At 42.4% G+C, this 26,697-nt stretch overlaps 2 protein-coding genes across 4 annotated transcripts; one reads left to right on the top strand and one right to left on the bottom strand.

The window, feature by feature from the left end:
- Nucleotides 1–379: 379 nt before the first annotated feature.
- On the bottom strand, nt 380–26,697 carry LOC124407016. Of its 2 annotated transcripts, XM_046882791.1 has the most exons (12): nt 26,302–26,697; nt 25,789–26,246; nt 24,941–25,058; nt 24,734–24,862; nt 5,963–6,089; nt 5,086–5,178; nt 4,548–4,670; nt 3,119–3,222; nt 2,854–2,994; nt 2,508–2,756; nt 1,550–1,822; nt 380–1,493 (listed from the first exon to the last, which is right to left on the bottom strand). In XM_046882791.1, exons 2-12 carry the CDS (start codon nt 25,978–25,980, stop codon nt 1,294–1,296), a joined length of 1,749 nt encoding a protein of 582 aa, XP_046738747.1. In that variant the 5' UTR covers nt 25,981–26,246; nt 26,302–26,697; the 3' UTR covers nt 380–1,293. The 2 variants fall into 2 exon arrangements, with proteins under 2 accessions (XP_046738747.1, XP_046738748.1); XM_046882792.1 differs by lacking the exons at nt 25,789–26,246; nt 26,302–26,697 and having other exon boundaries at nt 24,734–24,863; nt 24,942–25,058.
- Nucleotides 13,983–24,535, top strand: LOC124407017. Of its 2 annotated transcripts, none has more exons than XM_046882793.1 (6): nt 13,983–14,065; nt 20,313–20,436; nt 21,647–21,814; nt 22,478–22,715; nt 22,836–22,949; nt 23,703–24,535. In XM_046882793.1, exons 2-6 carry the CDS (start codon nt 20,318–20,320, stop codon nt 24,105–24,107), a joined length of 1,044 nt encoding a protein of 347 aa, XP_046738749.1. In that variant the 5' UTR covers nt 13,983–14,065; nt 20,313–20,317; the 3' UTR covers nt 24,108–24,535. The 2 variants fall into 2 exon arrangements, with proteins under 2 accessions (XP_046738749.1, XP_046738750.1); XM_046882794.1 differs by having other exon boundaries at nt 14,045–14,065; nt 22,523–22,715.

The following is a 26,697-nucleotide window of genomic DNA, read 5'->3' as shown; positions in this document are numbered from 1 at the left end:
CGACTGGTAAATAGTTGGAGTTCCCTCAACTCGCGGTAATATTCACGGATGGAATGCACTTTACCTCTGATGCAGGTTAACAGCTACTACGAAAACTTGTTTCAAGAAAAATACGTGCATTAAATTTATAATCACTTGTCAAACAATAATTTACGAATGGGTTTACAGTCCATCGTGTTCTCGTTCTTGAAAGCTTTTCTTATCGATATTTCTAATGATCGTAAGTCTTTCGAACGTCAGGATTTTTTTGCATGAATATCGCAGGGAAAGCGAATAGATATTTTCTCGTAGAACTTTTTTGAAAATAAATACGATAAATACTGGCGGACTTTTTATAGGATGTATAGGACATGAAATAAGTTTCTTCAAAAACCAAATGTTCATAGTTGAGCTGCAAGTACAAGTTCTTTATTACATATGTGTATTTGACAACATATCTTGATTCGATTTTCAAATGTCATTGATTCGTTGGTCATGAAATATCGTGTTAAAGTAATTACCATAAATAAATCGAAATTACGATCTCAGCGAATGAGAATTTATTAAACAAGCCGATGGAAAACGTCAGGAGCACAATAAAATCGAATCTGTGTCTCGATAAACCTTGCAATAATTTAAATTATTTCACTGTGACGCGAGTCACATTTGTACAATTGAAGCAGAAATCTCGACGATAAAAATTTTGGGGTATAACCGAATGAAGTAAGAACATACAAAATGAGTGATGACATAGCGTGAACAAAACATTTTACAAAATGCTTGGAAAGGCTCTGCTACGCATCAATTCACGCGATACAGATATTCCGTGGAATAATGTACACAGCGTATACACGCCATGGTATATTTTCATATCGCGATAACTTTCAAGCATACTCTCAAACATAAACAGTAGATTTCCGAAGCGTAGCTGTAATACAAGCCCCGCCATTACCGAACCTCTACGTTACTTCACCCACGCTTTTCAACGTCTGCCTCGTGAATTTCTCGTATTTATAATAAAATTGGTTTTGTAAAACTTTGACCAGAGTTTTTTCTTCTATCATAGCCGTCCAACTTCTGTGACTGTAAATTATATTGAAGAAAGATCTTCAAACGATACAGAGATCAGTAAAGAGTTTTTAAATTTTACAGTTCGAGTTGTAACGTTTCACTGTACTTATTTTCAGGAATTTTCAAGGTAACTGTATTTCGATGTGAAAAGCCCTTAGTTGTCTTAACTAGTTATAGAAGAAGGTGGTAAGAATAATGGTGCCGATCTCAGAAATTTTTATTTCAACGAACATTCATCTCGATTCAATCGTCGTCGTCCTCCTCGCCCTCCTCGTCCTTGATGATTCCCAGACTCTTCGCGAGGCTCTTCACGTTGTTGATGACTTCTTCCTGGACCAAATTAAAGCTCATAGCCAACAGGGAGATTCCGAACAGCAGGTACAACGAGCACAAGGCGATGCTTCCCTTCTCGGCGAGCCCGTGTGGTACAAAGTCACCGAAACCTGTGAGAAAAAGAAGAAAATGAGCCTAAGCTTCTACCAGATTGTACTAAACCCACCGATCGTGGTCAGGGTGATGAAACAGAAGTAAGCAGAGTCGAAGAACTCCCATTGTTCCCATGTACTGAAGAGAAATCCACCCCCGAAAATGTAGCTGACCACCAGAAAGACGCAGAGCCAGATTGGGACGGGCTTGAGAACCTGCAGGGCACCGTCGTCGGCGTAATAATCGTAGTCGACGTCAAAGTCGTCGACGTAATTCTGCCTGTGGACGGCGTATCCAATCGGCGACATGTACCGCGTGGAGGGAGAAGCGTGCCGCTGGTGCCGACCTGAGAAAAAGAATTTCTTTAAATCAGGACGCCATTAAAGATTCAAAAGTTCAATTATAGCCAATTGGACTGTCAGGATTTAATTAAATTTCACGTTGGCAAGAGAGTCTGGAGGCTGAAATTAAAACACGGCAGATTCAATGCGGCGTACAGGGCGTCCGTGAAGAAGAAGCCAGTCTCATCGACGTCGCAGAAATCAGGGCGAAATTGAATCGTCGAAATTGGTAAAAAAACAATAATGGCAATGACACGAGCGACGAAAGCACAGTGTAGAGCCGTCTTTATTATTCGGCATAAACTTTGTATAACCAGTATTTTTCTTCTCCTCGGGTTCGACAATACAGACCAGCTGGACTTGGGAGTATGGATCGACTTTTTGATAGACGGAAAGTTTACCCAATCAGTTCCCCCACAGACTGAATCCTCTTTGGAAAGTCGATCACCTCGGAAAGCTTCCAGACGTTTAATATTCAATCCGTCAAGTTGAGAAAGATCATTATACCTAATTTTGCTCGTCAATTATAATTGAGTAGCGTAAAAAATAAGCATTAGCCGGCTGTCAAACATCGGCCATTTCACCCTCGACACCTTAATTACACTGAGCTAGATGGAAAAAATATATTCTTTATGATTTCCGGTGAAAATTCGGTGGATGTTTTGGAAATGGCGAAAGCTCGCGACTCACCAGGAGCGTAGTAGCTCTGAGCTCGCCGCATCCTCATACTCCTTTTCAACGAATCTAAATCGGCAATGACGGATCCTTGTGGCTCCCGGATTTCCGGGGGCGGCTGCGAAAGCTGACGTCGAAAAGTCGAAGACTCAACAGCCAGGTGATGATTTCGAGGTAGCGACCCGGTACCGCGAGCTCTGTTCGTTGGCGAAACCTCATCGACGGTATCCTGAGCGTTCAAATTATCCGGCTTCCTCGAACCGACTGTAAAAAAAAAAGTTTCCCCCCAAATTCAACTGAAAACTCTTACAACCCGCCGTGCATGGGCTTCGACTACTCTCAAAGATGAAAGGGAGCCAACCTTTCGAGGGCTGGCAATTCTGCGTCTCGTCTTCGGGATCCAGCGCGTACTTGTTGAAATAAACGGGCATCCGATTCGCTTCGGTAGGATCCACCGCAACTTTTCGGTCCAGCGACGCCGTTCCCGTTGTGAGTCTTCCCCCTGACCCATCAGAAAGAGAAGTGATGAAATGGCTTCGCAGTCGTCGTCATGTAGGCCAAATTACCAACAGGATTCCGATAATTGAGGTACGCAAATCATGACCAGCGTCGAAACAGCAGCTTACCTTTAACCTTAGGCGAAGAAACCGGGATGTCCGAATATCTGGACATCGTCGAGGGCCTCGTACTCGGGAAATCAGTAGCCAAGTCCATTCCCTCGAGGTGATACCTGTGCGGCATGAAATGTTGTATTATGCAGGATCGCCGAGGCCGGAAACCGATATGAAAGCATCGAAGAGCTCTCCATGCAACCGTAAGATCGTACGAGAGACTTGGATGGTCAAGTATTCATCCTTACTGGGGAAAACGCAATATTTGTGGTCTAAAAATACGCAATCTCGAGGATAGTAAAGTCCTCGATCGTGAGTTTCGAGTTCTGCGTCAACGAAGTGCTGGATATAGAGCTTATTCTTGATGACTGTTCGAGGATGAATGTAATGTCAGCATCTACTGGTAACCATAGTCAAGTTAGGCTTGTCTGATGGTTCAGCGGCGTTTTTGATCAAATTTGCAGCTTCTCCATGAAGGAAACTTCTTCGGGTATGTCAGTGTTTTAAGGCCGAATTATCGGGGATATAAGTTTTAGAGGAGAAAACCTTACGGATGCCGACCACATGGGTCGTCCACACGTAGCGCTTACTCGTATGTTAATAATAACAATTTCCATCCCGCAGGAAGTTACAAGCGGAAATTCTGCTTTATGTCCCGCGTTGAGTAGGTACAAGGTATATAGTATCCGCGACTCGAAATAACCGCGTGGTGAAGAAAAGTGATATCTCATGTCATTCTGTCAGGCAGTGATAGTGCCGGTGGTTTTATTACGTTTGCTCGCGAGTTCAACTGCTAGGTGAGTTTATATTCCAACTCATATGAATATACGTAAGCCATCGTAAAGCTCTTCCCAACGTGAATCTGTTCGCGGCGTGCTAAGCCAAGTGTCAATCCCGAGTTCGGTTAGAAGAGAGAGAGAGAGAGAGAGAGAGAGAGATAGGCCGAGGGGAAGATTCGACCGAAACTTGTTGAGAGAGGATTTAATATTGAGGGTTTCGTTGTTTCGTAGAAAAATTGAGCCGCGCAATGACATGCGGAATGAATTCGTTGGCAGGTAAGATTACCGGCGTTCAGTATATGTATAGGCTCGAATCTAACCCCGTGATGCAATATCGCTAACGAGTGTAATATCGGATTAGTTTCGGGAAGTTTATCACAGGACACTGGGGATTTGGAACCGGGAATACGGGACTCGTGATCATTCAGCAACTTCTGGGAACACGCTCGTCCCATTGTCCGTAACCGGTCCAATTGGATTTCGAACCAAAAGCGGAAATCGATGAGTACCCGAAGCTCCGATTCAACGGGAAGAGGAAGTGCTTTTCTAGGAGATCACACTCGACCTCCATTCGCCTTCACGCACAGCCCGCATATATTTCTCTCACTCGAAAATCCCTGTCGCCACATTTTCTACATTCTCTCGCAAGTCCAGGATATACGAACCTGTAATCCATGTCCGAGTACGACGACCTTCCGACACTTTCCGACAAGCCGAGAGCCGAATCCGCTGATCTCTGGCTGACGCGGACTGACCTCCTCAACGACGCCGTTCGGTTGGAATACCTTCTACACAGGAAATGAAAAAATGTATACAGTTTCGCCGGGTTTTCTCGGGGTTCTGCGCCGAGAAAACACCCCAGTTTGTATCAACGTTTTTAATTTCATGCTCGGGCGAAGCGAGGGATAACTTGTGGGGAAAAAGGAAACCACATACATGTAAAGAATGTCGAACAAGTTGCGCATGGAATGAGGGTTTCACTCGCTCCGAAAGTTAAGCTTTAGGTTATCGTAGCGACCAGCAGCGATATTCCATGACTAAAAATTATGAAACGACTTTACGAATCTAAAATCTATCTGCGAAGACTTTGTAGTAAGGGAATGTAAACTGCATCTTTCACATCTCTCGAGATCAGGGACGGTACACAAAATTTATGTCGACGATGTCCCGTCGCTGATAGAAGAGCCACTTCAATCCCCTTACCCTGGTTGTCGAATGGTGCCTCTGGCGCTGCGACCTCGACGTCTTCGTGGAGGCTTAGTGCAGACGTAGCAGCAAATTTTCCAGTACAAAAACCTGAAAGAATTTGTATCGTGGGTTTAAATTTGTTGAGAAAAAATAAAACTAAATAAAATACAAGGGAACAAACAAACGGAAACGGTACAACGCGGGAATTTTCCGCAGTGAAATCGCGTGTGAACGAAAAGCCGGTGTATAATATAGAACAGCAATTTGCGTTTCGACCGCACGTCTACGGGTCGTTGAATGTTTCCCGCAGGAATTACGAAAATGGATACGAAGTGGTTTGCTCAATGGTTGGGAAACTCGACATAGAGACCGACAATTAATCACGCCTCTCAATATCTACCAGAGCGTTCTTCATTCAAGACTGTAAGAATTTTCGAGATTGCGGAGCTTACGTGAAGCTGCGAAACAAAGGATCACCACGTATTCACCAAAAGAACTGTACTCGAGAATATAAATGTACGCAGATTTGCATACGAATTGTATATAATCGTTTCAGAGATAATCCCACACGATAACCGTAATTAAAACCACAATCCCTGTCGTTTTGTTTATAACATATTATTGCCGGGAATACCGCATAAACGTCGAATTAATATCGCGCGATAAATCCTGTCTAATCCATTGTACAATATTTAATTTATTAGCAACTGCCTCAATGCAGTCGGTATTAAGCCGGCTGCGGTAACCTATTAGCGAGCAACAAAATCGAGTTCATTCGAAATTAACGTCGCCCATACATCAAGGCGAAGCTCCCTCGATGCAACGAGCAAACTGCTCAAACAAGGTCCTTGGATCTTTAAAAAAAAGAAGCAAAGAACCCAATTTTACCTACCTAAAACTGGACGCCATGACGTCGCCAATGCTCGACAAGCAGAGAAGCATCAAAGGTATTCCAAGAATGGCGTAAAAAATTGTTACGACTTTTCCCAACGCCGTTCTCGGCGCGATGTGTCCGTATCCTGGAAGAAGAAAATTCTTTACATCGCAGGTACGGCAGGTCCTGATGAAGTTTCGAATATACGGTATTTTCAACCGCGTTATTACCACGCAATCCAAGGTCTGCCCCACGAGAAACGCATGCATGGGGTTCGCCCACGGCAAACCTTGGCACGGTTCGAGTTATGTACCGGGTTTGGCACAAGTAGCCAGACCTTCCATGCGGAGCAAACGATTCCTTACGCAATATCACGATACGCCGGATCCAAACGCCACACTTTTACTCTCAATTCAGGTGCGCCGTTCGCTCGTTCAGTTTGCATGATATTTTGATGAGAGATTTTTTGCTTCCAGACGGAGATCAGATCTCATTATTCATTGGCGATGCGTTCCTTCGTTGTGCGCTAAATATGTTTTTGCTTTTTTTATTCAGCGTTGTTAACCATTTTTAATAACATTCCGGCCCAGACACAGCTGCGGGGTTTCCATAGCAGCAATAACTTCTTGTTCAAGTTGACCTTTATTTTGAGTGTACCGAGTTTTAGAACCTCATGCTCGAGGCGTACCTCAGTAATTTTACTTTAACAAGGCCAAGATGGATAAAAGTTCCATCCGAGACGAGGAATGAGACATTTTTTATTACATTCAATGAAATTCGAAGCACAAAAGTTGTTTTCCTCTTTTAAGTAATTTCATTTCTTTTTAGTTTATTTCATAACTCGTACAGCGAGTAAGTGTGTATAAGAATTCGTTTTGATTTCTATAAAGAAAACGATTTCTAACACTGATTGAAACTTGATGAATTATAATTTAAAACCTTGCGCAATACCGTGGAGAAATAAAAGCGTATTACGCAATCTCTCTGCACTCGCCGGCGACTATCATGCGTGGATATCTTTTCAACGATTGGACACTTTTCGACTCGAGAAAACCCACTTGCATAATATCTTGCGGCACGGGCGTGATAAACATCAGGTGAATGACCCTAGAACGGAACGCCGGGACTTGATCAAGGATCGCGAGAATTGACAGCCTGCATATTTGCACCTGGGATGAACATCCACTTGAGAAACATGACGGTAAGTATAATGTGTAGTGAATTTGCTGTTCAATCATTTTTCACCGAGAATAATTTGCTTTTCGAAATCATTTCGCAATCAAATTATATCTCCAATTATACGAAGAGTGAAAAAACTCATCCCTCGATCTGCTATCTCGAGGGCAATGAATCACTTGCTTCAAGTGATTTCGAATCACACGAGGAAACGGTTGACTGATGAAGAAATTATCATATTCATCCAACCTTGCCGATGAGTCGGTCAAGGTGGATCGTCCGCGGGATGGACGTACAGTGAAAGTGCGCATCCTAATGCCAATGCCAACAACGCCATTAATTTTAGTTCGCCTGCAAAAAATTCGCTCCTTCGCGCTCTGCTCGAGGCCACGCGTAGGCATACGTATTGCCAAAATTGAGTTTTTGGAAAAGATCGCTGATTTCGCCTTAATCACATTCACGGATCGAAGTTGTCTACGTAAATTACGAGATATGGACGTAAGCTATACATAATATATAATTATTTGCGCAGATATGGTTACTCAATATTATTCGTCGATGAAAACGTGGTTTGATATTCATTAAAATTTTCATAACGAAATTAAATCGAGTCAAGTATTTATTTTTATTCCACATTTATGCTAATTCTAACGAAGATGTTATTAATGGTTAAGGTTAAATCAAAAGCTGGAATTCTCAAATTGCTGCACAATTAAATGCTAACAGATATATTTATAATGAAGACTGAAATGCTATTCACTCCAGAATTTCATTCAACATCTATTTTGCATCGATTATTTAATCGCGTTTTTATTGAAATTCCGTTCTATGTATTACAGTATAATTCTTCTACCTTAAAGCTGCAAGCTAAAGAAAAAATTGTTCTAAATTTACGACCGATTACTAATTTAAAAATTCGTTGGCCCTAAATTCTGGCAAACCGTCTCAGTGTCTGCACGCATAATCTGCAATTTGCCACTTGAAGTACATATGAGATACTTGAATCTTTTTGGGTAATCCTCGTAGCCGCAAAAATTTCATCAACATAGCGTCGCATCTCTAAATCAGATCTCTTAATCCCGGGGACATACGAATCCTCATCACGTAGCCTCTCTAGCCTGCAAACTGTGGTTTCGGAATATGACGAAGCTTTCCAACCGCTTTATCTCATTAGGCTCCTTAAACGTATGTCGTACAAGAAGTACGTACGCGGTGTAGCATATTCCTTCATTATTCACTGGAGTCGATCGGGTGGATAATAAAAAAAAATGTATATTTGTACTCCCCACGCTCTCTTAACTCGGTAGAATTTATCCGGGAATAAAAAATCTCCCCGTGTTTGTAAGAGAATTTTTTCTTTTTCTTCTTCTTTATTTTTTTTATTTTTTTTATTTTTTTTTTTTTTATTGACGATGCCAAGCGAAGGGAATTTAAAGATCCCCAAATTTCCATGCACGTATTCCGCCTGCCGGAAGAGTTTTCCGTTCAATGAACATGAACTTATGTACATTGTATTATATTAGCACAAAATAGAATGGACCGTTCGTTGAGTTAAAATGAGAAACTCGTGTACATTTCGGGAAACTCGGACCGTCTAAATCAGTGTTGGAACTAGAAACTGGAAACTGGAAACTACGGGAACTGGGTAGTAGGCATGGTCGGGAACAAGCGCAAAGTTTACGCGGAAACTATCCAAGATGCGATAAAGTGAAATATCATATGAACAAGGCACACATATACGTATGTATAGGTATACGTATACATGGAATAGTCCTGCATGTGATACTGCCGCGTAGGCGTAGTATAACCACTGCATGTATCTAATAGAATGTACCGGGATGATTCAGGATGCTGCGGATGGCAGCATCCTCAAGAAAATTATCACTTGGTAGTAGCTGACGCATTATATGTACGTGTAGGTAACAACCTTACGTTCGGATCCGACGTCCTCTCTCTCTCGAGTATCTTACCAGCTTCTGCATCCGAGTAATTATGACGTCATCTCGGCTACACTTGCAGGCTGTCACCTGGTGGTTTCGAACAAAGAGATCAAATTTCGGTCCAAAACACTTGGTTGTCACACGGATGAACCATCTTTTTCCTTCTACGAATTACGTGATCGGAGGAATTGAGGATTTACGAATATTGTGCAAAGGATCGAATCCAGGACGCCTTACGAATCGTATCCCTTCCATCGCAATGTGCTGAGAGACCAATTTCCAACCGAGTGAACACAACTCACAATCTATAATGTCGGGGGTGACGGGAGACCGTTGGCCAATTTTTTAATCGTCTCGTCGTTATTTCGTTTTATCTAATCGCAAGAACGAAGCAAAAGCTGGTGATCAGAAACGAGAACATTTTACCGACGATTGAACGTTGAGAGACGAAAAGGTCGACATGCAGCAGAATTGACTACTGAAATTCCGGCGTATCGACCCTCGAATATGTACTCGGATTCCGTTCGGCAATCGAACGGCTGGACCAGAACGTGGCTGCAAAATTGTTCATACGACGTTTGGCACAGTTATCCTCGACGTTCGGCACGGCTGGCTAATAATTGATTACCGTTCTCGGGGGATTTGACTCCATTCATCGCAAGCTCACTCAAGAGTGGGACAATAACTATAAGGATAATCAAGTCACGTCTGGCCCGACTGGAGGAGCCACCTTCTACACTCCTTACCACGCTGAATTATTTCGCCGGAAGGCGTGCTTCCGTTGATATAAGAGAGAGAATGAGACCACGAGGGACGAAAAAAAGATGCCGCCGGGTAGTCTCAAGCCTCCGGCTGTTACGAGGCAAAACTTACTTTTAATTCACTCGTCTCTTCCTCCTCGACGCCCGTTTTCCACGGAAAGAAGAAAAGACTCTTCACATTCCACGCGTCGTTGTACTTGTTTTTGTTATTATTATTATTAATATTATTATTATCATCGTCATCATCATTATTATTATGATTAATAATATTATCTACAGTTATGTCAAAAAATGGGTCTTGAAACTTTTTTTTCCTGTCGCACGGTACGAAGCCCACGGGATAAACGTAATAAAAAAAAAAACTGTTTAATGCGGTTATGAGAGGACTCAACAGTATGAGCTATAAAAAGTAGCCGCTTCTTATACCTCACCCATTGTATAAGGACTGATTTACAAAGCTAATTCTCTTCTTGCGTTATTTATTGATTTTAAAATACGCCTTGCCATTCTGCAGAAGAAAATAATTCACATCCAAAAACTGTGAAGTAATGGCCTCTTCAAGATGTCATTACCATGGCCTCCCCTCAGCCATCTGTCACTCGACGACCGAGATATATATACTTGTAAGTTTTATATGTATATATATAATATAAAACTATATATATATATATAATATATATATTATACACACTCGATATTTTTATGGCATACATAAAACATCTCTAATTTCAAAGCGCGTATTGAATATGGAGAAAAACACCATCGATTACAATATGGAATAAAATGAGGGAATAAATTTATCGAACGATACTTAATTCGTGTGTTTTCTTACAATTAGATATGAGCAGCGCGGCCGAATGTTTGTCTACTTGACAAAGCTTATTCGAGTCGAGTTTGCGATTTCTGTTATATTACGTGCTGGTAGTTCAATTACAGAGGCATCGAAACCGTGGAACATTGGAACTGCGGCCCGGTTTGAAAGAGCTTTGTAGGGTCTATTGAAAGTTGTGGCCTGAAGCCGGCCAGTTACGCTGAATACCGTAAATAATTCACTCGGTTTGACCCGATTCATTCTAGGTCAGGTATAACTAACCAACCTGTGCGAGCCGATGTCGAAGAGAACCAAGCGAGGATATCAGAGGGCAGATATAACTTGTAGGGAAAATAATGGGCCTCGAAATGTGTGCAGAGGGGCAAAGTGCTGACCTAATTAACCCAAATTATTCCCAACGAAATATCTCCACATGGCGAAATATGCACCGCGTCCAACGTGGCCAAGTCGTAAGTACTAATGAAATTTCACCCCGAGTCGATCCTGCGGGAACGCGCCGTTAAACTTTTCACCTCCGATGGTTGTCCTGTCGATAATTGAGGTCGATTCGAAGCAGGAATTAACCGCTGCATTAGGAGACTCAGACGCGCCGAGAATCTCGCCCGAAATTTACAATTATTACTTTTTTCTCCTTTTTTTCTCGTTCATTTTACTAATCGATTTTCATCCCCATTGAAAAAGTGCGTGAATCGTGGCTTGCGATCTTGAAATTAACCATTTCTACTGTATCCGAAAAACAGAGTTTTTCTGCGGTATGTTATTAGCTTTACTGTTATATGAATGGGGAAAACCATTCGGGCATAAACTGATTATTATTTTACCTGCAGAGAATGACAAAAACTCGGGAAGTGAAATAGTCATACACCGAATCAGCCGACCTTGTAAGGTTGGATGAATTATGAGACTCGCGTAGCGCATAATTCTTTGTAAATGTTTAATGAGTAAAAAAAGCATGGAAAAAATCATTCGGTCATAGAATCCACCCACGGTACTTGGCTGCAGTACACGGGTTGACGGGTATGCAGCAGAGCGTAGAGAATGGTACAACAAAGGATATCCCGTGCAGTATAAGGTCTGGCAGCATGAGCCTTTCATTAAAAATTTCATTATGAAACAATGGCTGCAGTAAACGCGTTGGCTGTACATGATACACTATCAGTCCTCGTCATCTCCGTCCGCTTTAGAATCGAGGCCGAAATTCATCACTCGAATGTGGAAAATCGGCTTGCCGAGGCCCTTTTGTTGCCGTTTGTAATATAAAGGATACACCCAACAACGGCATAGCAGGGCTCTAACGGCACAATTTCAAAGTCTGAAACCCTCTCTTTTTACAGCGCGCGTGACCGTTTCCACGTGAGTATCAACTCCCTGACTCGATCGTAAAGTCTGCAACGAAACATTTGAAATTTTCATATCTCCCCGCCAAGTTACGCCTCCCTCCAGGCTCTTTTCGTTTCACCACTTACGGCCAAACTTCAAACGACATAGAACGCCTCCAGGAGTACCTTTGAACCTTGTTTTTTGAGGTGCAAATTTCCCGTTCAAATCCACACTCCCAAACGTACTGGCACAAATTTTTTTCCCCAACCTTCTTCGACTTCCTCACTCTGCCTTAATCGATCCTGATAACTTCTTCAAGATCACGTCTCGCTCTACGAAGAATATTTTTCTCATTTCCCTCTAGAATCGGACCGGAAGGGATTCGATGAAAAGGCGATAGGTACATGAATCAGCAAGTAAAGTAAGATAGAAAATTCATATCTGCTATTGAAATTTACATTTTCGATTGGTATACTCGACTAAATTTGTCGAAATTGATCACGTGCCCAAAGTTGCATCAGGAAAAAGGGTAAGGGACTCCGTTCAAACCTTATTGCGCAATTTGTTGGTTCGAAAGTGGTACCGTGAGCCGTATAAATCCGGTATTATATAACAGTAAAATGGATCCTGCGATCAGGCGCGATGTTGCAATCGAACGTGTCTAATCGGTGGCAGAGTAGAACGGAAGACGAAAAATGGCGCCAGAATAGGTATCGAGAATTTGAATGACAATGCGGTGAGTGAAATGCACCCAGCAGAGCTGGGTAGCAAAGTGCTTGACTCAAACAAAGGGACCGGATGAAGGGTGTGCGTAGCGGCAATGGCCAGGAAAGTGACAAACAAAACCGATCAAGCCGCGTACCTGGATCCTGCAATTCCGACGACCTGGACAGTTTCATTACGACTGGCACGCGAGTCAGGAGATAAATTTTGTCGGCAAGCTTCCATGTCTGGGTACAATTCTGTTGTCGAGTGAGTACCAAACATCCCGAAAGCCGTCGGAATTACGGCTCACAAGCTCCGAATCTACATCGGCGAATGTTTCGCCTTGCCGACAATGCAGATCGGCTCGAAAAGATCGTTTCAGTTTCTACTATTCCGCCAATATTCTCAACGGACTGTAGTTTAATATGCGGAGGTAGTCGAAGGCGAGAACTAAGGTTACGCAACGATTAATTGGGTCACAATGCATGGCCGATTGGCGAGGTGCGATCGGTTTTTGCTACCCACTTGTCGCGGAATTTAACTGTCAAACGATCCATTCGATCCAAAACGAGAACTCGAAGAGCGATTTGGAGCGCTCATCATTCCCGTTGACTCGATTCTCGGACGTTTTTTATACGCCAATTATCATTTGCCCTGGAATCATCCAGGATCCTCAATATGGGTTTGGGAGTGGAAACACCTCCCTGCGAGCGAGGGAAAGAGTCGATATTTCACCGGTTCAAACCACGCTGTCGACCCTATTCAACTCTGCTCGAAGCCAGCTAAAACCCAGCCTGCAGATCCGCACTACGAAATACCTAATTTCCCTCTCTCGAACCAGCTGCTGATCATTGACCCTCGAACCACGATGAAATATCTGAATTGGTGCAAAAAGGCTGATCGTTAACCTTGCATTGTGTTCAGGAATCGCATCAATCCTTTTTACGTCCTCATCCAATGCGACACTGCAATTTGAGGCCTGTCCGATTTTCGAATTTCTATCATATAATTATTTGGCTATTCAGTTTCGAGAGACCGGAAAGACTGAAAATTCAAATTCAAAGTGATGGTCCACTTCGACTACCAAATCCATTGGAAAAAATGTGACGAAACAAAGAAATCGGACTAATCTGTTATCGGATAAGCATCGGGATAAGAAAGACGCCTTCAATGCTGCCGGGAAAAACCCGCGACGAGACGAGGCGACCTCAGGAATTCCCCCAAGCGAGGGTCCAGGCTTCAACCCGTCGAATAGCTGGTATAGGCGCCAATTGAGGCGATGCAGAGATTGTTTCGGAGGGACGTATAAAGGGACTGTGCCACTCTCGCTTTCGACCAGTCGCAATCAACGTAACACCGTGCTTCACAGGTGTTTCGCAATAGTGCGGTGAGTAGTGCAGCATTGCCAAAATTCCGTAACAGTTGCTCTACCGTTTCCAGATTATTGTATGGCTATCCTACATACGTACGCCTGTCAGAATATCTTTACAGTGATAGTGAACGTGCAAATTCTCTATCGAAGTGTCGGAAATTGCTGCATAACTTCACGTTTTACTCTTATTTTTGTGATGTTTTTCACTCATTTTTTGCGGGAAGAACTTTAACTCGAATCGTTTAACGCAGTGCTTTCGACGCTCGATAGAATCGCTATTGCAACGGTATTATTTTCCATTAGCGTTTCTCTATATCCACTCTACCTTCGCCTCAACTCCTTTTGTGTTGATAAAGTGGTAATAAATACGACGAGAATGTCTTCATTGCTTTACCGTTCGGTTCCCATTGAATACAAATGGCTGTGACTATTTCTTTCAAGCTGAAAACCCAGCTCGTCGTTATTTCTTCATTGGTGTGAAAAATTTCACCAAAAGCAAAGGGCGGAATGATTCTTCTTTGTTCCATGAATTGAGATCTTATCAGAGGTCCATATTGAGCGTGGCGGGACGCGCCTAGATCGGTGATATTTCATCCACGGGAGAGGACAAATTGATACCTTGCCCCGTTGAATGGGTTGAAAAATGTCGTCTTACTGAAGTTCCGTTGGGTCCATAAGCTCAATTAGTCGTTTTGTACTGTCAGGGGGCTCAAAGAAGGATTTGAAAACACAATAAACAACTGTCGGCAAAAGCCGCAGTGAATCAGAACTTCACTTATGAAGTTTCACTTTGTGAAACATCGTCTCATTTGTACAACTAGCCTCAAGAAACAAAATAGCTTCGCTACTCGCTCCACGCCCAACCGCAAGTGTTTAAGTTTCTCATTCGCTAATTAATCCAGCCAACTTAGTTAATCCGAGATAACAAATTATGAATTCTGATTACTCTGCGAGTTATACTTGTCCTATTATGTATCTGCTCCGTTTTTGGCCGGCCATTTTTTCAGCTTCTCTAACAGTAAAGATGGAATACATAAGTCTTTGATAATAAAATCTCACTAATATAACCCGCACGTTTCATCATTGATCGCTAATTATCGTAGAATTTAACTAATTTTATTTCCGATGCCGAAATGGTTTTCGCAGGATCTTCAAAAGTTTTGTCACTCGGATCTCCGACGTTTACGAGATTTTTAATTTGGCATGCCAAATTCACCGTGGCATCCATGCATCGTAAATTCCGTTCTATATTTTGCAATGAAATCTATCTCGCAGTGAAAAAATAAAACAACTTTAGATAAATTGAAAAATGTTTATTGTCATTCGCATGGTTATTAAAATTATTATCTCGCCTAACGAGCCTGTAGATCTGTTACAATATATACATATAATTATTGTCTGTTTCTGATTTCATTCATTTTCTAATATTTTATTATTACTCATTTTATTGCTATTCATTTCGGCATTCCCATCCGACATGCCTTCACCAGAATCAATTGGAAGCGGATCTACCCACCACTCTCATTCTCTTTCATTTCGTCAACCTGTCAACGCCGGATAACTGGGCCAAGGCGTCATCGCCTACGTATCCTGCCTTCCTGGCTGCAGTCGGTTCACAACAGCTTGTGAAAGGCGTGAGCTTATTTGTTACATTTCGGAGCCACGGCAGAGATGTTGCAAATTACTTCACGTGCCGAGATACCCGAATTTTTATTATCGCAAATCGCGATCTCTCGAGAAAAAAAGAGGCCAATGTTAATCGGTCGGTGTATCCGATTCACACGAGAAATGAAAGATAAGTCTAGCGAAAAATAATCGCGCATTGAAATCAGAGACTCAACTTCTAGCCACAGATTATTATCCAAGGATGTCGCAAAGATATGCAAAATATTATTATTTCACTCGTGCCCTTGACCATCCATTTAAAATTATGGTAATCTGATTGACTTGGTTATTCGGGACGCGGTTTGTGAATTCTTGAGGCAGAAGTTCAACTGCTTTGTCGTCAATACCAAATATTTGAATAATTTTCAAATTTGCTAACAAAAGAATGCGAATTTCTTGTCCCCCCCCCCCCCCCCCCAAAAAAAAACAAAAACAAAATTACAGCAAAATTCTCACTGTCGTCGTTTTCTTTGTCAAGAAAGAATCACTCGCAAACTTTGACCTAAAAAATTCATTCACGTTGCCAACAATTCACAGAGATAAAAGCGAGCGTTCAGGATACGTTTATTGTCCCACACGTGGGGGTTTTCTATATCTGGAATCCCCAGGCCTGGGAATTATTGCGAAAGGCTTATCTATCCGAGTAGAAAGGCTGGTGAGTCTCTGGAGAGTGTGCAGAGCAAGAGTCTGGATTAGGTTTGAGCTGGAAGTAATAATTATTACGTCGTCGTCGGCTGCATCTGGCGACAAGAACCGGCAGCTCCGTCAGATTGCAAATCGTCGAGGTGACGCCGAGCGTCGCGACGCGCCTAATAGAGCCGCAAACGACGCAGCCCGAGTAAAATTGAACTATTTTAAACGCCGCCAAGGGGGGTCCAGTAACACCTCCGGCCATTCGTTTTGCCATATTCAATGCTCCGGGTGTAACGGGATGAAATCGAGCGCCATTTAGGAACACGCCGACAAGTCGTCTGGGAAAACAGCGCGAGTTATATTACGGCTCGATGAATCGCAACCCTTGTCTTGTCCCTTTCGGGCAAACAATGTATCGCGCACGATTACACGTGAAACTTGATTCGCAGATGCGTATTTCAAGAGTGCTTTTAAATTCTCCCATACACGGATAACTCAGTACAACAGTAGAATCCGAATCGTCTAAAAACCACAAGCCATTCGACGGTCTGCCGCGATTTCATTGACAAAATAGTGTGGATTTATATTGAAAAAAATTGCTGTTCATTAACCAACTCGTGCATGTTTAGACGTAGCTGTTTCCCTCAAAAGTCACATAACCATGTTATTTTATATAGTCATGGGAATTTCGATTCGTGTCGGAGATCGAAGAACCTCGAAGAACGCGGTATTTAATTTTATCACCTCTCAGACTCGAGGTGATGTAACGTAACGCGGTATGCAAATAAATATTATGCCAAATTATGCATTTTCTAATTAATGGAATCTCCAAGGAAATTAATCAACGTCAAACTATTTCGTTTCTGCGTGAACTTTTCAAACGCGCTCACCTCCGTGAAATTGCACAATTCCGTTAGGCAATTGCAATGGTGTACGAAAAGATTTTAAAGGACCGATCAACGCCCTCAAGAGTTTGTTTTCAACTGAACTTTGATTCAGGTGCATTGTAAAATCGCAAGCAACTTTTCTTCGAATTTCTGCAAATGTAAAAAAAGAAGAACCTGATCTAAAAAGCTTGCTGATGTCGGTGCGGTTCTTCTATTCATTCGACGAGAAGCCGATGCTGCGGAAAACGAGTCGAAAAACAAGAATAAAAAATAGAGTTGAAAACAAACTATATACGGAATTACGCGTCGAAAATCCCCATTCTCTGATTTTCCGCTAATACTGTCCGATTCACCCGCGGCTACTCGCCTCTGCGTCTGACGTATCGTATTAGTCTCGTTGATTATTCTTATTCCCTTCTAACTGTGCCATTGAACTACGGAGAATTTGGAGAATTCGAGCGCAGTCATCGAAATACCCTTTTAGAATTACGTTTTTAGAACAGTAGAATTACGAGGAGGGGTTAAACGAACAAAAAAAGCTCAAATTCGAAACGTTTCTAATTGCGATAAACCAAAGTCAACTAATAAATTTCGCGAACAAGATTTAAGCCAGGGGATAGTTTCACGTTCCGAAACAAACTCATTCAGCTTTCATCGAAGATTCGAAGATCTCAGAGTCACAGGGATTTTAGGATACATCTCGAATTGGAAGATCATGATAATTAGCCGTTTGCCGAGTTGTTTGAAAGCTGTGCTCAACGACGCACCGGATTTCTACGACCCATAAAAGGGCTTAGCAAAGTTCGTGACAGTCGACTGCAGTGTTACCTGGGGGTATAAACTCTGCGTCACATTATATCTCGTGTTCATAATATGGATTAGCCAGACATACGCGCGCTTTTCAGCTCCGCTATAACGTAATGTAAGAATGTGAAAAACGAAATGTGCGAAAGTCTTCCTGGCGAAAGTTTTAAAGCGAAACCGTCACGGCTTCGTGCGAAATATATGCATCATCCTAGGTTCTGCCGAGGCGAGAGAAGACTCCATATCTATTGAATTTTCTTCTCTTGTCTACGCGTCCCGTTCTCCTATCTCTTCATCCATGGTTTCCGTTTGCCGTTCAATTCGCGAACGTCAGCGATAAAGGCAGAAATATAGATCTTCCTTGCCGCGAAGGGGTCACGAGTAATCGGGTTTCTCTTCGGATGGAATAGAGACGGTGTCGATTCCATCTCCCCGTTTCTGTTTGTCAAAGCGGCGTTCCGTTTGTTGCAAACTAAGTAAGAGATACCTGTGTCAATATGAACCTCGCCTGGCATCTGTCTAACCGAAAGGACTTCGATCAAGAGAAGAATTCGAAATAAGATTTCGGATCATTACGATTTCATACCGAGAATGGAAGGGTGGTAGAAGTTTGAAAAAAGAAAATGGCCGGAGACTGTAATTGACTTGACACTTTTTTTCACACCCGTAAATGAACCGATTCGCAGCTGTCGAGTGATTTTAACCGTAACACATTGGTTCGTAATTGTTGTGACATTGAATGCTAGGATACCTGCAACATCGTGTAATAAAATTTCATTGCCGAGTAGCGGACATTTGGATTCTCCAATAAACGTCGGTGTGGTTACACGTTTGACGAATTATTTCCGCGAATAAATGCCGCAGTTATGTATTCGAATTTACCCCATCGCATGGATTGAAACCTCCGATCAGCTGGACATGCTGTAAAAATAAACGAGACACTGTTGTGCGAGAATTTATTGATTTACATAAATTCTCGAAAGCTGCCAAACAGATGGTGATTTGATTAATGCACGGTGTTTTAAAACGCGAGACGAACTAAGTGGATTAAAATTCTCTTGGTTCTTTCTTTTCGCAGAGGACAATTTATATAAGTATGATTTTGCTGCGTGTCATACATGTTCCGCAAACTTCGTACGCGTGTAAAGTTGCAAATTTGCAATATTATTGATAATTCAAATTGAATCACACGCGCACGAACCATTGTGAACGAAAATTCTGTTTCAATTTTGCCAACGTTTATATGACAAGAGCGATGTTGTAGGAAGTTGAGATGATCAAGAACGCGTGGAGGAATGAAAGAGAAAAATAATAGCTAGGTGGTAATGATTGGATCTACCGCGTATACCTTATTACTTCAAGTTAGATTACAAAACTTTCCTATCCAATCAGCAGCTCGAAGTGCTTGCTGCTCGGCTGTAGTTACCGCGATGAAATCGTTGATGGATCAAAGTCGCGAGCGGGATCGAGTTTAAAATGACAGAACTAGGTGTTGCGGCATTTCAAATCGAGTTCAAAGGACAAACGTGTTCCTTTTTATATTTCCACAAGACGGCAGGATAATACGCGACAAAACTTGAATGAGGCTTGCCACAACGAAGGTGAGATAAATTCATTCCTGCAGATTTGAGGTAAAGAAACTGAGAGGGTTTTTTTCCTCTCCAAACACTGAAAATTTGATCCTTCGCCGAGATTAAACGCTCGCTCTTTCTGATGAACCGGAATTATCGCAACATTCTTGTACAGCGAAAGTGACAAATGCGGGCTTGTCTCTCGCGATATTTTTGCTTTGAGCTTCAGGCTTTGAGTGGATGAAGAAAAGGTGGAAAACAAAAAGCGGCCGGCCTTCTTCGCTGAAATCTTTCTTCACAAATAATTATCAGATTGCAGCAAAAAAAAAAATAAAAACTTTATTCCAAGTAACGTAGCAAAGAAAGAATGATTCAATTTGAGGGAAAACGGAACCGTAAATATTTTCACCTCTGAAGGAAAATCTGAACAAACAAACCGGGATAAAAAATAATCAGCCATCTCAGTACGCACTTATAATTAACAAAACGTTGAAAATATTTAGCGAGAATAAAGTTCATGTAAGGATATTCTAAATGACAAGGCTAGGATTGCCAACGATGATATTTACACGCTCGACTGAGCGGGGAAAATTCGTATCAATTTTGCGAAGGAAACAGGTCTGAGATTCACCCCAATGATGCAGAGGGGTGGAAATTGAACAAGGTATTCGTTTGTTGACGTCGGTATTTTCGTTCTTCCAGAGAAAATGAAGCTTTTGATCTTGATACTGACGGTCGCCGTTGCGGCCGAAGACAGCAAGTGGATCTGGGGCGACGAAGAAAAGGCCGAGGAAAAGGCAAAAGCCGGCGATAATAGAAATATCAGGTGAGCACAACCGTCTTATCAGCCCGAAGCTACGATACCAAAGCTATTCTTACTTCGTTAGTTGGCTATTCTCCCTCCCCCCCCCCCTCACCTCCCATTCCTTCCCACCCTTTCTCCCGTCATCCCGAGTCGGATAGGTATAAGGCGGACACCTTATCTCTATTTAGTCTCCGTCGCCCTTTATTCTCCCGGGGCACAGCGAACCAATACCCGATTCGTATATAGTAATAGATAGGCGAAGCCTCCGCGAAGATGAAACCTCCTGTAGCCGAAACCCGCTTATCGATCAACGGGAGGAAATTCTACTCCCTAGGCAAAGAGAGACAAGGCAGGCAAGGCAGTTCGAGGAAGAACGCGAATGTCGCGCTGTGATTTGAGGAAATTTAGTTATACGAGGAATCGAAGAAAACGGGTGCGCGACGCGGAGCGTCGAAGGCGTCGACGCGTCGATTAGACAGGAAACGGGCCGGGCTGTGCCGAGTGCCAAGAATAAAGTGGCTCGGAAAATTGAAATGCAATTTCTCACGGCGTTTAAACTTTGAAGGGTGTCTCCCACTCCCTAGAATTGTCTCCCCGCCCTCGTCCCCCTCGCCCTAAACATCCCCGCAACTCGTCCGCTCCACCTATACTTCCGGATAAATTTGCTTTTCGCCCAAACACCTTATTGAAGACGGGATTACGTTTGCTCTCGAGGCAAGGCTCGAACGAAAATCAAACATGGGTTGGATTTTATACATAACGGAATACGTACTGACGCGACGCTGGGAATATCCTGTGAACGAGATTGTGTGTGCACGCATCGCATTATCCTTACGGAATATTGTCGGAAAAATGGGGTCATGTGATCAACCAAGATTAGTATAGAGCTTTTAAAGTGGCTGACAATTCTGAGATCGAGCCTACTTGATCGATTCAAGTCATTTCATTTGATCAAAATCACTTAAAATGTCAGGATCTGTGTACTGACTTCATTTCAAATGAATTTTCGAGTGACGTCAAGTGGCCATATGACTCAATTAAGTTAAACTACTCCAGTCTAGACCGCGTGACTTGAAATCTGCCTTTTCCCGACGCGTGCCACACCTGACCCCGATAATGGTTAACCCCTTGTAATAATCGAGGAGAGGTGAATCGAGGAGCACGGGAACACCCCGTGCTATTACATAATGGGTTGAACAATAATGCCTTAGCAATTCTGTTAAATATACAGATACAACGTACACGAGTACCCGGATAATTCCGACGGCGGGTTCGCGTCGCAGAATCAATTTAGACCCCAATATCCTGGACCGTATGGACCGAACAGCAGACCTATCAGACCCGGAGATGGTAACCAAGTTCTCGTCGGACCGGATGGACCGAGTGGAATTATTGGCAGGTAATTCGAACCGTTGAATCGACAATATTGTTTCGACTCCCTTGGACTCGACGATTACGTGGTCATAAATCAGCTCCAAATGTAGAAAAAAACTGCTCTCTAATTTTTTCAAATTTTTATTCTCAGCTCTTAGTCTCCTTGTAGATCGTATATTCCACACGAGTCGTAGGTGTTTTAATTGAGTATATTATTTTTCAATCATCTTTCAAGCTACGTAAAGTCGCGTTTTATTCTTCTTTTAATCTTCGTTGAATTTCGAAACGTCCTTATTTTCAATTGTATGGGACGAATCCATTCTAGTGCTCAAGAATTAAGTACAGAAACAAAGCTCGCAGGGAGACTCAAGGCTCGAAATAAAAATCAATATTAATATTCCCAAAAACACCATTTAACAACCACCCCAATATATATAATATGTATATAAGAGTATGTATTTTCACCGTTTCGAGTACCTTGCACCCCTTTGATTGCATGAAGCATGCTCGCTAAATATGAACGTTTTGGTTACTCAAGTCGGTGCTCAGATTTGAGGAGGTTCAATCTCGGGCCAAGCAGCGCCTTTATTCTTAGCCGGAGATAAAAGGGGTGAAAGGTCGGAATGGAAGTACCTGCCTGAAAGCACCCCTTAGTGCGTACATCAAGTTCCTATAACGGTAATTTCAGGGCTCAACGCTTTCTGATAGAGCTTTTTTCGGACCTTCTTTTTAGACCGGACAACAACAGACCCTTCAGGCCTGGCGGTGATGGATTCGACTACAATTCCGGGCCGGTTTTACCGGGCGTAAACGTGGACCCGATACTGACTGGTCCGGTGCCTTCGTGGATAAGAAACGACCCCCGGTACCAGGAATTCGACACCTGCAAGTGCAGCCGCGGATTCAACTGCCCTGGCGTGAAATTCGTGAGTGCCAATGTTCATCCCTTGCCTTTCAATTTTTGCTCGACAAGTTCGGCTTCAAACCGCTTATCGATTGAGCGAGAATCGCGAAACATTTTTGGCTCACGACGAACGATATTACAGGGCTCCTGCTCCAGGGGCAAACAGTATTGCTGCTTCAGCAGCCGGAAATACGGCGGTAGCGGGAACGGATATCAGCAGTTCAACGGAAACTACCCCAACAGGCCGCAGTACCCGGTGAGCAGACCAGTTTCAGCCTACGATATTGATCCCAGAATTCTGTCTGACTGACTAACTGATAGTGCAACAGCTTTCTACTTTACCTGATCTGTTGATAACGTCGCTGCACTTGCATCTAACACACTTACTGCTGCGGTCGAGTACTTTACGAAGGATCCACCGTATTCCAATAAAAATAAGATTCATGACTGACAATTAACGTTCTGTTCTCCCTTTTCGCGAGAGATTTGTGTGTTCCTGACCAATTCTAACGATTATTGTTATACTTTTTACCCCCGCCCTCCAAGATTTCTTACTTAACTTACTATGGATTAAATACTTTCACACGTTGCGAGAGGTTCATTCATATATCGAAAAATGACGTTATGATATTTTGGATACCTAATTATCAAGGTAAAAGAGAATCTGCGGAAATTGAACCCCTAAACACAGACAATTTTTATATAATAACCGGGGTATCAACAGGGCTCCAATACCACGAGGGCGCATGTGCAATTGTTATTAATAATCATATCCATCCGTTACCGTTAGAAACGAAGAGCTACATTTCACGTAATTGCTAATTTCATTCGGGTTGAAGTTGTCGTAATTACAGTATGCTGTAGCGCGAACCGCGAGATTATATCACACGATAACGTCAACAAGAAAGTTATATAATTAGAAAACAAATTGAAATCTGTATCAGTGAACCGTAGTCGTCAAGTGAGATAGAGAAAATTCGACTTACTTGTTAAAAATTTACTTCCTCAGGGCAACCTGCCGTTCAGACCCTTCAACGCGATTCCTCCTGAGTACTATGAAAACGGGAACAATTACGGGGGTGATTACGACGGCGATTATTACGGACAGTATCAAAACGGCGGCTACGACAGGCCGTCCAACAACTACAACAGGCCCTATAATAATTATGGAAACGGACAGAACGGCTTCTACGAGAGGCCTTATCGGGGGCCATATGCCCCCAGCTACGCGGGCAACAACAGCCCCTACTATCAGGGTGGCTTCAACTGGCAAAACCCTTACAACAGGCCCAGACCCTACGACTTTGATGACTACGCGAGGACGGCTGGGAAATCTAAAAGTAAAAACGACAAAACCGCCAATGACGTGCCAACAAGTCCCAGCACTGACAGTGAAACGAACAAGGATAATTGATTAATCCTCGCCGAAGAGGCGTATGAACTTGAAAGAGACTTTTGCTGGGGTCCAGGTTCAATCACTCGCAATTGAAAGGCCAATATTATTATTATTATGGTTCATCAGAGAAATACTGTTGCCGAAATTTCTCCTGATTCGTGGATAATTATTCTCCGTGAACCGTCGCAATACTTTTCACGTCTCAGCGTCGTCGTGATTCAATGTTATTTCACCAATTTATACGATTTCACGTAACACGTGGAAGCGTTCGTCCGACCACGTGTCTTACCATACCAAAGTACATTCATATATGTATATCAACCCTATCTGAATCGTTATCGTACATTAATGATGTGTCTTCTTCTTCTTCCCTAGTAAAGCTATCAATTTTTACTACTATAACTTATTGCTGTAATAATGAAATATAATGTTTTGTTATATTCATATACGGAAAACTGTTTTATACTAGACGATCCCGAAGGTAATGATTAATGAATCGCCAATTACATAGTCACTTTCCAGTACATTCGATTATTCGTTGCGATACTGCGAAATGCATAAAATATTGATAATCGATTTCTCTGAACTTTAGGACGTTATAACGTCGAATTATTGGGGTGAATTATAAGAGAAAAAATACTCACCGATGGTGGTAATAACGATGATTGAATAAAAGAGAGCGCCGGGGAAAGTCCATTGCAGTTCTGCTCCCGGCTCGGAACCATCCCACCCTTCACGTTCCATCTTTGTCAGTAAGTGATTCTCAAAGGACTAGAGAAAAATTAGCATCGTTAGGCATGGTAAATCTGTAACTATAGCTACCTAATTTCATGTGGTGTTGATACCCACTAGTAATCGGTCCCTGGCTTCCCTCGTCCAATTTTCCTGATCCAGAACGTCACACTCGAGTGTCATTTTCCACAATTCACTCGTCACGTTCGTCCGCAGCCCACTTATGCTGTTCCTGACCTTGTAGTAGGAAATCCACCATGAGATAAAAAATTTTACATGGTTAAGTGTTATCGAAAATATGCCGCCAATTTTAACCATTGATGTTGAAATTTGACGGCACTTTGGCCGTGAGAAACAGCTAATGCATGCATTGTGCGAATATTTATACAACAATAAGTTCCAATTTTGAAAGAATAATATCAGCCTGAAATATTACAGTGGGTAATAGGTTGATTAGGTATACGTTACACTCGACGTACTTATGCTTGAGTCATTATCTTCAACAGTGATGTAAAGTGTAACGTTCGGCGGGCTAAAGCAAACCAAGATTATAAATCGCACGGTATATTGAATTGAAAATTTGAAAGTATCATAAATTTTCATAAGCTGGGGCCCGCCTTAGATTACTGTCAATTTTTCATCTCGACTCAGTCTTGCCAAAAACGACTAAGTATAGGTAGAAGATGGATTAGAGTTAATGGCTCGATCGTCACCTGACGCGTTTTCTCTGCTGGACTTCTTCCAGCTTCGATCCCGTCACGAATAAATATTTGACGTTAAGCAAAACACGAAAAAGCTTGCGATGATTTAGGCCGTGACGTCTACTTGCAAATTCAGCTGATCGATTTCGTACCCAGTGAACAGGTGTTTGCGTCATAAACTGCTACTCGCGGTATAAGAATCTCCGGGGCTGCTGTACAACTTTCGAAATTCTCGATGTATTAAGCAGTCTTACTGACCAGCTTACCTCCTTTTCATTCTTTGCTTCCAAAGCCTGGAATGCCAGGCCTCCGAGGAGACAGTAAGCCACAACAAGGCTGACTAACGTCACGTGACTGAAGACACACGCGAAGAACTTCCATATCATGTAGAGTACCTTGACGCACTTCGAGGTCTCCTGAACTTCGTTCATCATTTGCATCTCCATCCTCGATGACATTTTGCCTCGAGTATTTACACAAACTGTATATGTCTCTTGGGTGTCACGTTGTCATCATCTAACCATTTTCAGTTTGATTCTTTTTCAGGAATACCGACTATTCAACCACGATAATATTAGGTTGCGTGAATTAGTGCGTCTATTTTGAACGAAATTTTCCAAAGTTTGCGTGGATGGTTGTATTCATTACTGTTTATTGTAGATTAATCGCAACATCGAAGAATCACCGTGTAAAGAGTTCAGAATTACAGCAAAACGTGTTGGCACTTCAAAATAGTATCGTGAATACGAACATCGGAGTCGTATCCATCACCAAATCACAAAGGAAGCTTGAAAGCAACTCTAAATAACGTTTCACAGCTGCAGATATTCAACGTTGACATCTAACATCATTTTTGTCCAATCTACATCAAAGTCTCGAGTCAACTCAGAACGAGCGGATAAAAATAAATGATTACTTTTACGTGGAATAAGCTTTCTTGTTGAATCGCAAGCTGATCTAATAAAATTTTCTGAAGTTCCACAGTCGGTTTAATTTCAAGGGATGTCGACCTTTTCCATTCTGGCTTAAGAAAAGAATATGAAAAGCACGTTGAAACGAAGGTTCACAATAAACTCAATCCTCGGCGCAAGCCCGAGTAAATTTCAGTGAAGGGAGGAAGTGGGTTCAAACATCTCGGATCTTTGGGGATCTCGTTAAGAACACGTAGTTCTCAA

Source organism: Diprion similis, chromosome 6, assembly GCF_021155765.1.
Source record: "Diprion similis isolate iyDipSimi1 chromosome 6, iyDipSimi1.1, whole genome shotgun sequence".
Lineage (NCBI taxonomy): Eukaryota > Metazoa > Arthropoda > Insecta > Hymenoptera > Diprionidae > Diprion > Diprion similis.
Note: the sequence above shows the minus strand (reverse complement) of the source record. Positions and strands in the feature narration are given on the sequence as shown.